The sequence below is a fragment of the Mustela lutreola genome, chromosome 1 (genome assembly GCF_030435805.1).
Source record: "Mustela lutreola isolate mMusLut2 chromosome 1, mMusLut2.pri, whole genome shotgun sequence".
NCBI classification, from domain to species: domain Eukaryota; kingdom Metazoa; phylum Chordata; class Mammalia; order Carnivora; family Mustelidae; genus Mustela; species Mustela lutreola.
In genome coordinates, this window is record NC_081290.1 from 143,351,168 (window position 1) to 143,367,019 (window position 15,852).

The window sequence follows — 15,852 nt, forward strand, 5'->3', positions numbered from 1 at the left end:
ATTGGGCCATACATAGTTTTGAATCTTCATAATTTTAAAATAAAATTTAAAAAATTACATTCTTATAAAGTGTCTTTTTCTGAGCTTACAAAGTATCAATAGCTCATAATCATTTATTCTTTCTTTCTCTCTTCCAATGGTTCTTGGTGGAGAATTTTTTTTAATCAGCTGATTTTGCTGTAAAAGTACAGATGCTCAGACCTTACCACAGTTCAACTGAATCACTAGAATCACCAGATGGTGGGACCAGAATATGTAGGTAAGGGTTTTTAATTTCACAGGTGACTCTGGAAACAACTTCTCACTACAAACCACTGCCTGCACTGGAAACTCTTTGAAAAAAACTCTATCTTTTTCATACTCCCCACATCTACCACAATACCTGGTATGTAACAGGTACTCAAAGCATGTTTGTCAATGTAATGACAAAAATGCGAACTTAGAAATCTCATGGTTTGGATTTGCATTACTTCTAGGTAAAACATTTTCACAGTACACTGTTGATACAGAATGACCCTAGAAGGCTCAGGGTCAGGCTCCTGAAAGATGTCATGCATGGCTGGAGATATTCTTAGATCATGCCAGCCCACCAAAATGCAACCTAAGGCATCTATGGAAATAAGCAGGATGTGAAGGCTGCCTACTTCTACTAAAGGTTTTAATTCATTTCAGACCATCAAAGCATCAAGAGTCCAGGGCACATGCTTACTTATTTATTTTTTAAAAGTCAAGTATAATTAACATACAGTGTTGTATTAGTTTCAAGTGTATAGGGTACTTTTCAGTTCAATAAATGTAATGTGTCTTTCAATCAATGGAATATGTATGCATGTACTTACATATAAAATATATATGTTTTTAATATACATGAATGTTTTTAATAGCTAAATCACAGTAATTTGTCAACATTTAAATATCAATTTACTGTTAGAAATTACAGATAGTTACATGTAACCATATGTAGTTGGAAATTCAAATACAGTGTGTTTGGCTAGCCTACTTTTTATCAGTTCCTATAAAGTATCTCATCCACTTCTGTTAAAATATTTACATTAACTGCCTAACCCCAGTGATTAGTTTGTAATTACAAACTATTTTTACATCCATGGCAGGAGATGAATTATACAAAATGTGGACATTGAGACTATGACATCACTTGGAGTGGAAGCAAGCATTGAACTTTATGACACACGTCTAAAGTGCAAGGCTCTTCAAGCTTAGAGAAAAGACCACACATGCAGACTTAAATATGATAACATAAAAATGGAAAGACAAAGACAAAAGAAAGATTGCCTGACACTACAGATCTAATGCTAACAATAATCTTAGAAAACTTAATTCTTTCCTAACTTCTAAAACAGAGGAAAAAATTGCTTCCAAAGACATATAACCAAGGAAAATAAATCTGGGTATGCTGCATCTACAAAATGGTTTGATATCCTTCATCAAGCAGAGCATTTGTGAGGCTGTCCTACTGGGTGGATTAAAATGTGCTTATCTCCATCTAAAACACATGAGAGATGAGTTCCCACGCCCATCTGGCTAAGAAAAATACAGGATGAGGAAAAGAAAGACTGATTTATTATTCTTTTGTGGCAAACAATCTTTTTTTTTTTTTTTTTTTTTTTTTTTCACCCAGACTGCACAGAACCAAGAATTTAAACTAACTGGGGATCAGCAGAGTTAACCAAAGTGCACTGCTCTGGCCTTGAAGCCTATCCTACTCTCCGCGTCTTTGCTGTGTCACTGGACCATTGCTGTTGCATTCACAAAATGAATGTAATGGCCTTCGCTGAGGGGCAAGGGTGAGGACACAAAACAAGATTTCATCTCGAAGACCAATGCTCTTTTAATACCTCTGAAGGCAACTGGCTGAACCAAGTCATGTCCCCAAGTCTCATCCAGCAGTATAGTCTTTGACACATTCCATTGAGAAAGGGGTACAAAAATGACTTTGAACATCTGAAAATCTATGAAGAAACATGGCCAGAAATCCATGTTTCAGTGTTGAAATTTCAGAAAAGTTTAACTGAAGACCAAAAAAATTAAGTAAAAGTAGAAACAAAAATCTTACTCATGAACCAAAAAGCTTTATAAAGCTTACCAGCTGAAAAAGAAATTGCATCTCCTCTCCTGGTAGGATGGAACCCACAAACCATATCCAGTATCTGCTTTTTGTTCCTCACCCCTAGGGCAAGCATATTCCATAATTTACAAGAGTTCACTCTGACAATTTTAATACTGTGCTTATTTTAATGATACAACTTAAAATGTTTATATCATCCTATTCTGGAATATGTGAACGACTGCTTATAAATCAAATAAAGCCAGACCACTTGGTGTCCAGCTTCAACTCCTTTGGTACCAAAGGGTGTAACTTTGCTGGGAGTTAGTGAGGAAAAAGAGAAGCGAACTTAATCTCTGTAAAAGATGTGTTCACAGTAGGTTAAGACCAGAGGACGTAATTTTACCTATAGGAGTGGAGCTTTATTAACAATCCAAAACTGACTCCTGACATGGCATTCTGAAATACAGCACACTGAACTCAGGATTCAGTGCCATGATCATATTTGGGAACAACTTAGTTTGAGCAACTAGTATCTGCAGCTTTATACTGCTGTTTTTTATATTCTCATTGATTATGTGGTTTTGTTGATATTTACATTATCAGTTTGTTTAGGTTGTGTTGGTGTATAAGACCTCTAGTATAAGAATATACTTTTATATCAGTGATTCTACATATTTAAGTGATAATGTAATTAAAATAATTAAGGATATACTGAACTTCTACAAGTTAGTTGTTAGATTTTTTGCATTGTTTTTCATGTTTAAGTGGCCTAAATATTGCAAAAGTTTAGAAACACTGCAATCTTACAGATGTTAAGGAAGAGAGAAAACTTCAAACAAAATGTGCCCATCTAATATTTCTATCTTTTTTTTTTTGGAGGGGGCAGGGGCAGAGGGAGAGGAAAAGAGAGAATCTTAAGCAGGTTCCATGCCCAGTGCAAAGCTCAACATAGGACTCGATCTATCATGACCCTGCTATCATGACCTGAGTCGAAATGAAGAGTCAGACGTACAACCAACTGAGCCACCAAGACATCCCCCATCTAATATTTCTAAAGCAACTGAGGCATAATGGATCAAGGGTCAGTCCTTCAACTGGCTCATCACCTAAGCAGAGGTAAAACTTTCCTTAACAGAGTTACTCCAACTTCTGGAGACCCTTCCTTAATACCTTCTTCCTTCACCCCCAATTCTCACTGTGAGTCTGAGAAGACTTGGCCCCAGTTTTAAGCAAGTGATTGATAATGAAGATGGCTCAAAAAGATTCAATGCCAGGGGGTACCTGGGTGGCTCAGTCAATTAAGCATCTGACTCTTGATTTTGGCTCAGGTCACAATCTCAGGGTCTTAAGATGAAGCCCTATGACAGGCTCCATGCCCCGCAGAGAGTCGGCTAGAAAGTCTCTCCCTCCTCCTCTGCCCTTCCTCACCCTCTCCCCACATGTTGTCTCTCAAATAAATAAGTATTTACCAAAAAAAAAAAAAAAAAGATTCAATGTAAGTGATGAAAGATTCAGACGCCAAACGTTTGCCCAAAAAAGAGGTGATGTTAAAAAAAAAAAAAAAAAAAAAAGAGGTGATGTTTGCAGAATGGGAAGGAAGGGGAAATAGTAAACTATGACCACTGTCTTCAAATGTCTGAAGAGCTGCAGTGTAAAAGTCAGATAAGCCTTTTGTAGCTCCAAATGGTGGCTCTCGAATATAGCAGGGAGGTTTTAAGGACAGAAATTTTGGGTTAAGATGCTGAGGACCACCACCATTTATCAAAGAGCCACTGCATGCTAGGACTCCACTAAGTGTTTTATACACATTATAGGGTTCATGCAAAGCCTTCCATCTATTGGCCTGGATCACTAACCTACTGAGATGGGTTCACATCAGGCTATTTTTCAAGTTCTTTCTCTCTCAGAGGTTTGATGAACATGAGTATAAACTGTAGTAAAATTCCTTTTCTTCTTTTCTTGATTCTGTGCCAATGGGGCAAAATACTGTTAAGTAAGAAGACCAGGATGATGAACAAATGTATTGGGGAAGAGAGCATCATCATTGCCTGGAGGAAATAATTATAATTATTATTTAAAACTTAAAGTAACCTAAAATTTGTAAAACATACAGAGTGAAGGAAGAGATAAATTAGTGAAGATATTTTAAAGGTGTTATTATGAAGGGCACCTGGGTGGTGTAGTCAGTTAAGAGTCCAACTCTTGATTTCAGCTCAGGTCTTGATCTCCTAGTCGTGGGATCCAGACCCACATCAGGCTCTGCACTCAGCACGGAGTCTGCTTCTATCCCCCTCTCCCTTCCTCTGCCCTTCCCCCTGTGCTCTCTCTCTTTCCCCCCTCTAAAATAATGAATCTTTAAAACTTTCATTGTGATAGATTTTGGTTGCAAATTACAGTTTAATCAATGTATAAACAATAAATAACATAGCAGGTCATAACTGGAGATTATTTTAGTCACTTTGAGATGTTGGCAAAGGTTGTCGTGTAATCAAAATTACTTAAATTGATCTCACAGCCAATTTTTTCCTATTCCTTCAGTCTACAAAGTAGTGCCTTCTGACAAATTACAGTATGCTTAGTCTACTGCCTTATTCTTCCTCTGCAAATCTAGCCAACTGTCCAGTCTTAACTAAGAAAGGTTTTTTAAGACATCTATATCCACCTATTCCCACATATTAAAAAAAAAATCTAAAAATGACACAGGAGTAAAATAAATCATTGTGCTAGAGGTATTTATTGCATGGGACAAAGAAATGAATAAAACAATTGTAGTCCCAGCCCACAAAAGGTTTACGATTTTCCCTTTCCTGAGAATGTTTTATGGAGAGGAACCTCCTACAAGTATTTGAGGGTTCTAAGAATTCTATCTAAACCTGGCCGCCTTTTTTTTTTTTTTCCAGATTTTATTTTTAAGTAACCTCTATACCCAATGTGGGGCTCACAACCTCAAGACCAAGAGTCATGTGCTTTACCAACTAAGCCAACCAGGCATCCCTAAACCTGGGTGACTCCTAAAAAGGGCCATAAAACATGACAGCCAAGATCATTTCTCTTTCCTACTCTCAGAAGCATTTCCTAAGATAACTAAACTTTAAAGGGGAAAAGGTCTTAGCAATTACCATCTTTCATTTACAAATGAGGAAACCAAGGTCAAGGCAACTATACAGAACTATGCACAGACCTTATTTTGCACTTGTACAAGATAATGCATTTTATTTCAGAACCCATACATGAAATATCCTAAAGCACAAATACTGTAAGCAAAGGGAAATGTTATTATTTTGATCTCAGGCCTTGGCTCCAACATCTGTTCCTCTGGAAAGCTTTGTTCATCATACTGCCCCACCTCCCTACCATTTCATTCACAGCACCTGAGCTAGAACCAGTTTGTGTATGCTCATGTTCACGACCCCTCTCCCTCTAGAATGTGAGAATCTTGAGGAAAGAAACTTTCCCCTGGAACAGCACTTGGAACAAAAACAAACAGACCTTCAATCAGCAGCTATCGGAGATCAGTATCCGTAAGGTCTGGGAAGAGACTTCATAGAAGCAATATTGGAAGTGGGTCTTGAAGAACCTAGGAGTCTGCCAGAGAAGGCTTGCACACCTGAGATTCAATGTTAAACTGCCACTGGATCACTAAACTACTGAGATGGGTTCACATCAGGCTATTTTTCAAGTTCTTTCTCTCTCAGAGGTTTGATGAACATGAGTATAAACTGTAGTAAAATTCCTTTTCTTCTTTTCTTGATTCTGTGCCAATGGGGCAAAATACTGTTAAGTAAGAAGACCAGGATGATGGTATACCTTTAATGTATACTGCTTTAACTTCTATGTGCAAATAGCTTTTCACCCATGGGGTTTATGTTTCTTTCCTCACCATAACACATTTCAAAGAAATCATTTTCTATCATTATCATAAAAATCTATCTTTCGGTGATGGGGGGAGGGACTCTACCCTAAGTTGGGTTCTTATTGAGACTCATTTTTACTTAGAACTCTCTCAGTAACTATATTTTGGCTTAACACCTTCAAAGAAGTTGATCTAGGGGTACCTGGGTGGCTCAGTTGTGAAGCATCTGCCTTCAGTCCAGGTCACAGTCTCAGGGTCCTAGAATGGAGCCCGTCATCAGGCTCTCTGCTCAGTGGGGAATCTGCTTCTCCCTCTCTGCACATGTTCTTCCTCTCTCTCTCTTTCTCAAATAAATAAATAAAATCTTGAAAGGAAAAAAAAAAAATAAGATGATGACCTAACCAAACAGATTCAATAAACTAGGCTTACTAGGAGAACCTTGTTTTGTCAAGTGCTTGATAAAATCTTGATAAAAATCTTGATAAAATCTTGAAAGGAAAAAAAGAAGAAGAAGAAGAAGATGATGATGACCTAACTAAACAGATTCAATAAACTAGGCTTACTAGGAGAACCTTGGAAATGTCAAGTGCTTTTTTTTGTTGTTGTTGTTGTTGCTATCATAGAAAATGATGAATTAAGCAGAAATTTTATTTCCAAGCTCAAAGATTTTTACAAACACAAAATATCCTTTTAAAAGTGTTCCAAATTAAATCAAAGGCACATCATCAAAATAAAACACTTGTGACATGAAGAATTTATGTAGGTTGTAGTATTTTCACATGATTTTGTTTTTACTCATTTGTAATATTCGAAAGAACACATTTTTTTAAAGACATGAAATAATGTAGGTTTTTTTTTTGTTTGTTTGTTTTAAGTATAACTACAACTATAAAGTAGAGGAACTTAAGAAAACAAAGACCAAATCTGCTTCATACACTGGATGGGGCAATCTAATACAAAACACAACAGGAATCTTTCCAAACGAGTTTGCTAAGAAACAGCTCCTATGTTTAGTGTTACCAATGAAAGAATCTTCTCATTTAGAAAAATTAAGACAGCATTTGATTAACAAAGCCTACTCTTCCCCCAGTTTTATACTTGCTTGTCTTCATTTAGAAACTGTAAATTCAGGAGAAAAGATCAAGTTTTATTATGGTATAAAAATCTTAGGAACAACAAATTACAAATATTCAATTTTTTTAACAAACAAAAATGTTTGCCTTCCCAAAATGTAAACGTCCAGTAAATAAAACAAACAATATTCCAGGAATAGAAACACCAGTAATTCGCTTATGAAAGAGGTGTATTTGGTGGTAACATTTTTGTTTGTCTTAAATATAAAAGTACTTTACCAAAAGAGTCTGGCCATTATTATCTAGTCTTCCCCCTCACCCAGTTTCCTTATCTGAGTAGAAACTCATCAATTTCTATAAAATTTTGGCTATAGGAAAGGTCTGAAATATCTAAGAGTCATTTGGCTGGAGAAAAGTGTTTTCTTGAGACTTGGAGGCAGCCTTATTTTTCTTAAATTCTAATTAATCAAGCCAATTTTCAAGTTAACTTAATGGAATGATGGAATATCACTTACCAAAATAATCAAAATTCTCTCAGAAGCCAAAAAATCCGATGTTTGTTGTTGACAGGGGAGTAAAAGATCAAAATAACATAAAACAACATTTTACTTTGGAATGAGAGAGGCAGAGGCAGGTAGCTATTAATATTTTGACTCCTGGCAAATACTTCCTCAGAACCTTACACCTATTCCCTGCTTGGTGCCAGGACATTTACAACCTTGTCAATTTTCTGGAAGACAGGGTCTGGGTAGGGAAAGGTAGCCTAAGCCATCATACATTCAGTATACTAACCGCTTAGTGGAAAGATATATGCTTTCATTCTACAAAGGATCTTAGAGAGGTAATCTGCCAACCTTTCATTTAAGAGGAAAAGACCCTAAAGCTCAGAGAACAAAGGTAATTTTTTTCTCAAATCCAGTCAGTAGAACCTAGGTAGCCTGACTTGATCAGGCAGTGTTCCTACTATCCATAGGCATGTCTCTGCAGGACATCAAAATTTTATAAATATAGCCAATGTTCAGAAAGGGAGAACACTCATGAAACAAATACTAAGACCAGAGGGACATCGGTATGGCTCAGTCTGAAGAGCATGTGATTCCTGATCTCAGGATGGTGAATCCCAGCCCCATGTTGGGTATAGAGGTTAAATAAATAAACTTGAACAAATAGCTAAGGAATTCTGACTTTTAGCCCCTGACATGAGAACTTAAGAAAAAAAATCATCAGAACATCCTCAGTTGTCTATAAGAGATGCTCTTATAGCTGGTTCATGGTTTCAAGCAGTTAAAACTGATTTTCCTAATACTGACTCACAGCCCTCCTCAAAGAAGGTCCCCAACAAGTTTTAAAGAATAAACAGTATTGGAGGCGCCCGGGTGGCTCAGTGGGTTAAAGCCTCTGCCTTCGGCTCAGGTCATGATCCCAGAGTCTTGGGATCGAGCCCCACATCCTGCTCTCTGCTCGGCAGGGAGCCTGCTTCCTCCTCTCTCTCTGCCTGCCTCTCTGCCTACTTGTGATCTCTGTCTGTCAAATTAAAAAAAAAAAAAAAAAAGAATAAACAGTATTACAGGAATGCCCAGCACCAACTCAGTGAAGTTAATCCAACAAGGGGAGGTAAACCAAAAGGCTGAAGATACCTGGTGGTTTAGTGAAGTAGAGGAGGAGTGCCAGCCAACACCTGAGCACTGTTTTTAGTCTCCAGAGACTTTCAAGGTCAAAGGCAAAAGAAAAAATCTGGGCCATGCAAATTTCTTTTGTCATCTGAGTTCAATAGGATTGGGGCTCTGAATGAGTGTTCATGCCCAGCTGTCTTGAGTCATCACTTTCTATTCTTCACTAAAAACATTTTAGAAAAACACTTTGGGAAAACAGTATCTCCTAAACTAAAAATTTCATGGGATGGAAGAGGCAAAGAAGAGAACAGAACATAATGTTGTAAAAAAATACTATCAGAGAATCCTTATTAAAAATTAATTAAAATGGCTGGGGCACCTGGCTGGCTCAGTTGGAAGAGCAAGTGACTCTAAATCTTGGGGTCATGAGTTTGAGCCCCACAATGGGTATAAAGATTACTAAAATAATAATTATAAAATAAAAAATGGAGTTTTAAAAATGAACTAAGATGAATTAGTCAATTTTGACCATATGGGCAACACCCATATGACTTGCACCCATTTTTACTGGTACAAATAATAACTTTGCAGGTAGATTAGTTCTTCTAAATGATAAATCAGAACATTTGAACATACACTTTTAACTGAAAATTGAAACTATTTAAATTCTCAAGTGATGAATATTAAGCATTGATGGCTCTTTCTTTTCTTGAAAACTGCCTTGCAATAGGGTATTCCACTCATTTTGTTGGAACTCCAAGACCTAGACAAAGATCCATTGTCAGAGAGAATGTCACTATGACAAAAGAAGGGCACAAATTTTCTTCTTTTGCAGTAATTTTATTAAATACTGCTTGAAACAAGCAGGCAATTGGCTAGATTAGGGAAATATTTCTGTTGTGCAAATATTTGTGTTATGCCATTATTTATCATATGGTAGTATAACTTGGACTTTATACACACTTGCAGTTCCCCATCCTTCAAAAATCAGTGAATAAATAACTGGAAGGAAATTTGTCAACTTTCAATTTACAGCTGAAACTATACGGGTTTGACAACTAGACTCAGTGAACCATGCAACACCTGGTCAATGACAAACTCAATGTAAATATGTGCTGTTATTAATTAATATGCATAATGGTCATCTTGACCCCCCATAAAGATATTCATCTTTGGAGTATATTAATTTATGTAGCAAATACACTGTTAAAATTATTTGAGAGAAGGATATTAAAACTTTTGTTCCTCTTCAGACCACATGATGCACAGGATTTCAAAGAAATGGGAGTCATGAGTACTCAAGTAATAGGTATCACCTTGATTTCTCCACAGGGCTGTCAATCTAGCTTGGGTCAGTCCAAAAATGTTATTCCGTTTTGAAATATCTAGGCAAATGTTGCTTTAAAGTATTTAATATGATAAAGAAGGCAAAAGAGTCCTTTTAACAATGTATCATTTTATTTATACTTCTCTGGCTGTCATCACCTCCTGAGGAAGCCTTTAAAACCAAAACACACAGTGACCAAGAGAATGTGTGAGGTCAAGAATACACACACATAGACTGAAGAGACCATTTCATTTAGGCTAGGTCCTCATCTAACCAAGACAGAGATAAACCTCTGGTAACAATGACTAAGTAGAGAAACTCCACCACTCCCAGGACTCCTCAGTATGGCTATTTCAATTTATTAGAGGTGAACTGGAGATGAAAGGGCATATACTCAGATACTGTGTAACAAGGCATGTTGCTCATTTCCTCATGTGTAAAATGGGCATAAAGCCTTCAAACTATAATATAAGAATATGATGAGATGATATAAGGAAAATTGTTGGTTGGGGCACCTGGGTGGCTCAGTTGGTTGAGCCTCCAACTCTTGGTTTCGGCTTGAGTCATGACCTCGTAACGGTGGGATCAAGCCCTACCTTGGACTCCTGCCTCAGCGAGGAGTCTGCTTGAGGATTTCTCTCCCTCTGCCTCTCCACTGCCCCCTCCACTTTCTCTCCCTCTCTCAAACGAACAAACAAACAAAAAACAAATAAACCTTAAAAAGAAAAGAAAAATAGTTGGCTCCAAGTTCAGTTCCTTTCCCTGTCACACCAATATTGCTATGACTACATGGATTGAGCCATTTGCATTAAGAAAGATGCATGAGAGCAAACTGTCTTTAAAAATGCAGTCAGCATATACTTGGGTTCTGTCTCATCTTTATAGGTGCTGTTTGATCTGGAAATGAGTTCTTAACTACCAGTAATGCCTTTTCACCCTGAAAGGAAAGAAGAATAAATACAGTATTGCAGGAATTCAAGGATGACACAACATACAGCCAAGCAGTCCCTTTGAGAAAAGCATGATTGACACTCTAGGATTACTCATTTATAATAGGCCCCAACAACTCATTCCAACATCCTCTATCATCCTAACTAGCTACTTTCAACAGAGGAGGAGGCAGGAGAGAATGACCTGGGTTCACCTCATTACCAACCAAATGTGGAAAACCCTTCAGCACAGTGATTCTCAATCTTGGCTGCGCTTGGCTCTACATCAAATCACCTGGGGAGCTTTTAAAGCTCCAACTGCCCAGCTCACACCCCACATATCTGAATATCTGGGGGTAGGACACAGGCACCCATAATTTTTTAAAGTCCCCAGTGATCCAAGGTGCAGTCAAGGTTGAGAACCACTTTCTGGGATCATGCCTCCTGACCTCATATAACTTCTGCTGAAAGCCAACCTAAAGCATTTCACAACCACAACTTCGGAGTACAGCAGGTCCAACAGGGTTCTGAATGCTGGAACATCCCTGATGCTTGTATTGAGGTCCACACAGAGGGCTGAAGAAAAAGCTTGTTAGCAAGAGGGTTACCCAGAGCCTCACCCGAGAGCCACCTTTTCCAACAGTTTGCACTAAAAACCCCCAAGTTTACCAGTCTTAAGAGAGGTCACCAGAGCCTGCTAGGATTTTTTTTTTTCGTTTTTAAAGACAAATCTCTTGGAAAAGAGAGTATCTGAGGGAGCGCACCCCCTCCCCACACACACACGGAGAGCCTATAGAAAATCAGACAGAACCATACAATTCCCATGGCTGCCTAGAAAGCACCCGGTAAACTCCCCTCCGCGCAGCGCAAGCAGGCGCGCGCCAGCCTGTGGCCACTGCACCTGCTGTCGCGCTGGGCCGCACCTGCCGCGCCCGACCTCTCCTCCTACCTTCCAGCAGCTCGTCCAGGCTGGTGACCTTCCGACTGCCGTCGATGGTGTAGATGGTGCGGACACCCTGGGGCAGGTTCACGTTGTCCGACAAGGAGCGAGTGAGCTCTATGAGCAGCGCGTCGAAGGACCGGAAGCGGTCGCTGGAGATGGCAAACACCAGGCCCTTGAAGTAGCGGTCCCCATTCCGGTAGAAGCGCGCCTTCTTGGCCTTCTTCTCTGAGCTCAGAGCCTGCAGGGTCCGCGTGCGGTAGAAGCTGCAGTGGGCACTGTGCGCCGGGCTAGGGATGAGCCCGTTCCCCTTGGGGCCCGAGCTGCTGCTGCCTCCCGAGGAGCTGGGCGCCCCTCTCCGCGACCCTGGTCGCGGCCTTTTGTCCCGTTCCTCAAAGTGCTCCAGCTCAATACTCCTGGTGCTGGCCATCGCGGCAGCTCTGAAGGCTCCCCCACAAAAAACGTCCCAGCCGAAGCCTCCGGGTAGCCTAGTGTCAATGAGAGAGCCAGCTCAGGGACGTCTGACCCTGGGGGCCTCAGAGCGCCGGGACACCTGGCTGTGGCATCTCTCCCTCTGCTCGCAGGTGGGGCAGCTGAGCCGCCGAGGAGACGAATGGCCCGCGCCCCCCCCCCTACAAGTGGCCGCAGCGTGAAGCTGCCCAGCTCATTGTCCAGCGCGGCTCGCTCGGTCCCTCCCGCGGGGAGCCCCACGCCCCCCACCCCACCCCGGGCGCCTTCTCCGGCCAGCCACGCCTCACAACTCCCGCCTGGGAGCCGGCCAGGAGCCGCAAAGTTGGGCCGCCGGAGGTTCGCCCCGGGCCCGCGGGCGCACACAAAGCTCGGGCGCCCGCCGCGGCTCGCGTCCGCCGGCGGCTCCCGGGAGGCTGAGGGGAAGGAAGGAAGAGGAGGGGGAGGAGCTGGGAGCGTGGGAGAGGCGCCGCGGGCCCGCAGGGGCGTCGCGCCCGGCCCCGGCCCGCCCACGAGCCCTGCCGGAGGCCGGGGATGCGGCGCCTCCGCCTAGCTTGCCCGCAGGCCCGGCCTCGGGGGCGGCGCGCGCGGACTCGGGCTGAGAGGACAGTGCGGGGGCCCCTTCCTCCCACAGAGCCCGGCCCTAGCGGGAAATAATGCAGCCCGCCTCCCCGGCTGCCGGCCGGCCCAGCCCACCCGCGAGCATCCGCGCCCGACTCCGCGGCCGGCCCGGCCCGCTGGCGGGGCTGGAGGTGGTGGTGGTGGTGGTGGTGGTGCGGGGGTTCCTGCCCCGCAAGGGCTGCCAAAGCCCGGGAGGGAAGGGGTGCGCGAGGAGGAGGGGGCCGCACGGGTCAGCGCGGAGGCTCTGCGGCGGCAGAGGACCGACTCCTCCTGGGTCCTAGGCAGCCCCGCCCGCCTGACAGCTACAAGCCCGCGCCGCGCGCTAATGGGCGCAGCCGCGGCACGCGCGCTTCTGCTTGGGAAACGTAAACGCGCAGGCCAAAAAAACTACAAAGGAAGGAGATTCAAGGGCAGAGATCACATCCCTAACTAGCCTCCAGAGGAGGAACCGAGGCCAGCCTAGGGCAGCAATTCGAAATATGACATAGGGTTAGGGCACAAAATTTTATATTTTCAAAAAAGAAAAATTTGAAGCTTTATTTTAGGACCTTCGATAAAACAGTTTCCATTGCAGACTCGCTAACATGGGATGTTGAGTAACTTTGAATGAATAAACGCTCAGAAGTTTTTGGATTTTGAGGGATTTATTTAATCAACAAATATTTATTAAGAGCAAGCCATGTGCCAGGCGTTGTTTCCATCACTGCTAATGCATTAGTAAAGGAAACAAATATCTCCCCTCCCCCACTCACAGTTAAGTGGTATTTAATGTTGTCAATGTGAGCTTCTTAAGTAATAGTTCTAACATTTGTAAGCACCCATCATACTGGAAGTCTTAATTTCATAGTGTCAACAATAAAAACATATTTCCTAAAGGCTTTGAGAAACATTAGTTATTTCCATTTGCTATCAGGGAAAGATGAAACTAAAAGATGTTTGTCCTAATCTAACAGGTGGGTAAGCGGCCTTGAAGCCTTATTTATTAAGCACCTGGTTCTTTGAATGGCGCCAATCTACCTGGAAGGTAGGAAGGTATGGATACTTTTCTTGGAATGAACTGAGTCCATGGCAATGCTCCAGAAGAATCCTGTTCAGTGTACCATTGTAGTCCCAGGGCAATCTCAGGGACACACTTGGACATAGCTGACTTCTAGAACCAGGCCTGGAGCAGTCCGGGAATTCAGCTGATCTGAGGTTACAGTGTAGTTTTCAAGGGGAAAAATTCTGAAATATTATTAGGTCATGACCATGATAGACTTCAATCCAGAATAATTAAATCAGAATATCTACAGACAGATTTCTCCAACAGTATTCCCCCCCTCCTTTCTTTATTTTTCTTTTAAAGATTTATTTATTTATTTGAGAGAGAGAGAAAGTGCGCGCGCACGCGTTCGAGAGAGAGCATGTGAGCAGGGAGAGGGGCAGAGGGATTGGGAGAGAGAATCCCAAGGGGACTCCCTGCTGATCATGAACCCAACACATGGCTCCATCCCATGACCTGAGACCATGACCTGAGCCAAAACCAATAGTGGGGCAGCAGCCAACTAAGCCACCCAGACACCCAACCAACAGTATTTTTTGGAAGTGCTCTTAATGTATATAGCCAGGGTTTCAACTACAGGCTATAACAAGAATCAAACAGATCAGTGTTTCTTCTCAAACTTTAATGTACTTATATATGGTATGGGAATCTCATATTCAGAATCTTAATTTCTGATTGAGTGGGTCTGCGGTAGGATTTGAAATACTCCATTTCTAACAAGCTCCCGGGTAATGCCATCGCTGCTGGTCTCCATACAGTACTTTGAGGAAAAAGAGAATTAAATGGCAAATTCCTTGAGATAGGACTTAAGTACCACTAATTGCAGAGCCAGCAACTTTGTAAATGGCTTAACATGGGTGTGTTCATCTGTTTTGCTACTACAGAATCTTGGTGGGAAAAACACTTTCTAATTTATTGCTGTAGTAACAAAGTATCCCAAATCTAGTGATTTACAGCAATAAATATGCATTATATCAACAGTTTCTGTGACACAGAAATCTAGGAGCAGCTTCCCTTGAGTTTTCATTAGATTGCACGTCAAGACATCGATTGGGGCTGCAGTCATCTGAAGGTCTGACTGACACCAGAAAACCCACTCCTAACATGGCTCACGCACGTTGTTGGCAGGGGTTAGTTCCTTACCACAAACACCTCTCTGTAGGGTTGCTTGAGTGTTGTAACAACATATCAGCTGGCTTCCTGTAGAGTAAGCATTCATGAGAGAACAAGGTGGGAACAACTACCTCATTCTCACACCATCCTGTAAGGTACACAGCTCAGATTTGTTCAGTGGGGGACACTAGGGTATGACTACCGGTGTCAAGGATCACTGGGGTCAACCTACAGGCTCGTTGTGCAGTCTTCAATCACTCAAGCTTTAGGACAGCAACATATATGCTTTTTCTCACTCAAAGATTTCTGATCAAAGATCTGGCCCTTTTTAAATAGTGAAGCCAATGATGTAATCTGTCAGTATTTTCATATTATTTCCCAATATTATACCCCGAACTTGAACAAAGATTACTGTTTCTCAACAGGGGTGAGGGCAGAAGAGAAAGAATTTCTAAAGCTGTTACTTAGTTAGAATTATTTTCCTCCTGCTCTTGCATTAATTTGTTTAAAGAATTTTATTCCAATCCCTCATATAAGAATTAAGATGTGATCACGTTTCATAAAATATTTACTTAATGTATACGGTACACCTCAAGACCCAGTTGGCCAAAATTTGAATATTTATTGTGGTGGGAAAAAATTAGTTTGGGCATTACAATCCTAATGCAAACAAAATTGGGTGTTTCTGGCAGGCATCACTTAATCTGGGTTACTTTGTAGTAGAACCAAAACAAATTCTCTTCTTTTAAGCCATTGCAGAATTTGAAAAATAGGATATTTCAACGGGCACTTCCCTTGTCAAGAT

At 41.4% G+C, this 15,852-nt stretch overlaps 1 protein-coding gene across 7 annotated transcripts in view; it reads right to left on the minus strand.

Annotated features, from left to right (window-relative positions):
• DCLK2 (doublecortin like kinase 2) overlaps positions 1-12,364 on the minus strand; it is a 155,984-nt gene extending 143,620 nt beyond the window's left edge. For all 7 annotated transcript variants that reach the window (XR_009354092.1, XR_009354091.1, XM_059175693.1 and 4 more), the window contains exon 1: positions 11,813-12,364. Coding sequence is in view for 5 of the 7 variants with exons in the window: in XM_059175693.1 (XP_059031676.1) it covers positions 11,813-12,233 (421 nt within the window). In the remaining 2 variants the exon portion in view is untranslated. The remainder of the gene's footprint in view (positions 1-11,812) is intronic.
• Between the last annotated feature and the right edge of the window lie 3,488 nt (positions 12,365-15,852).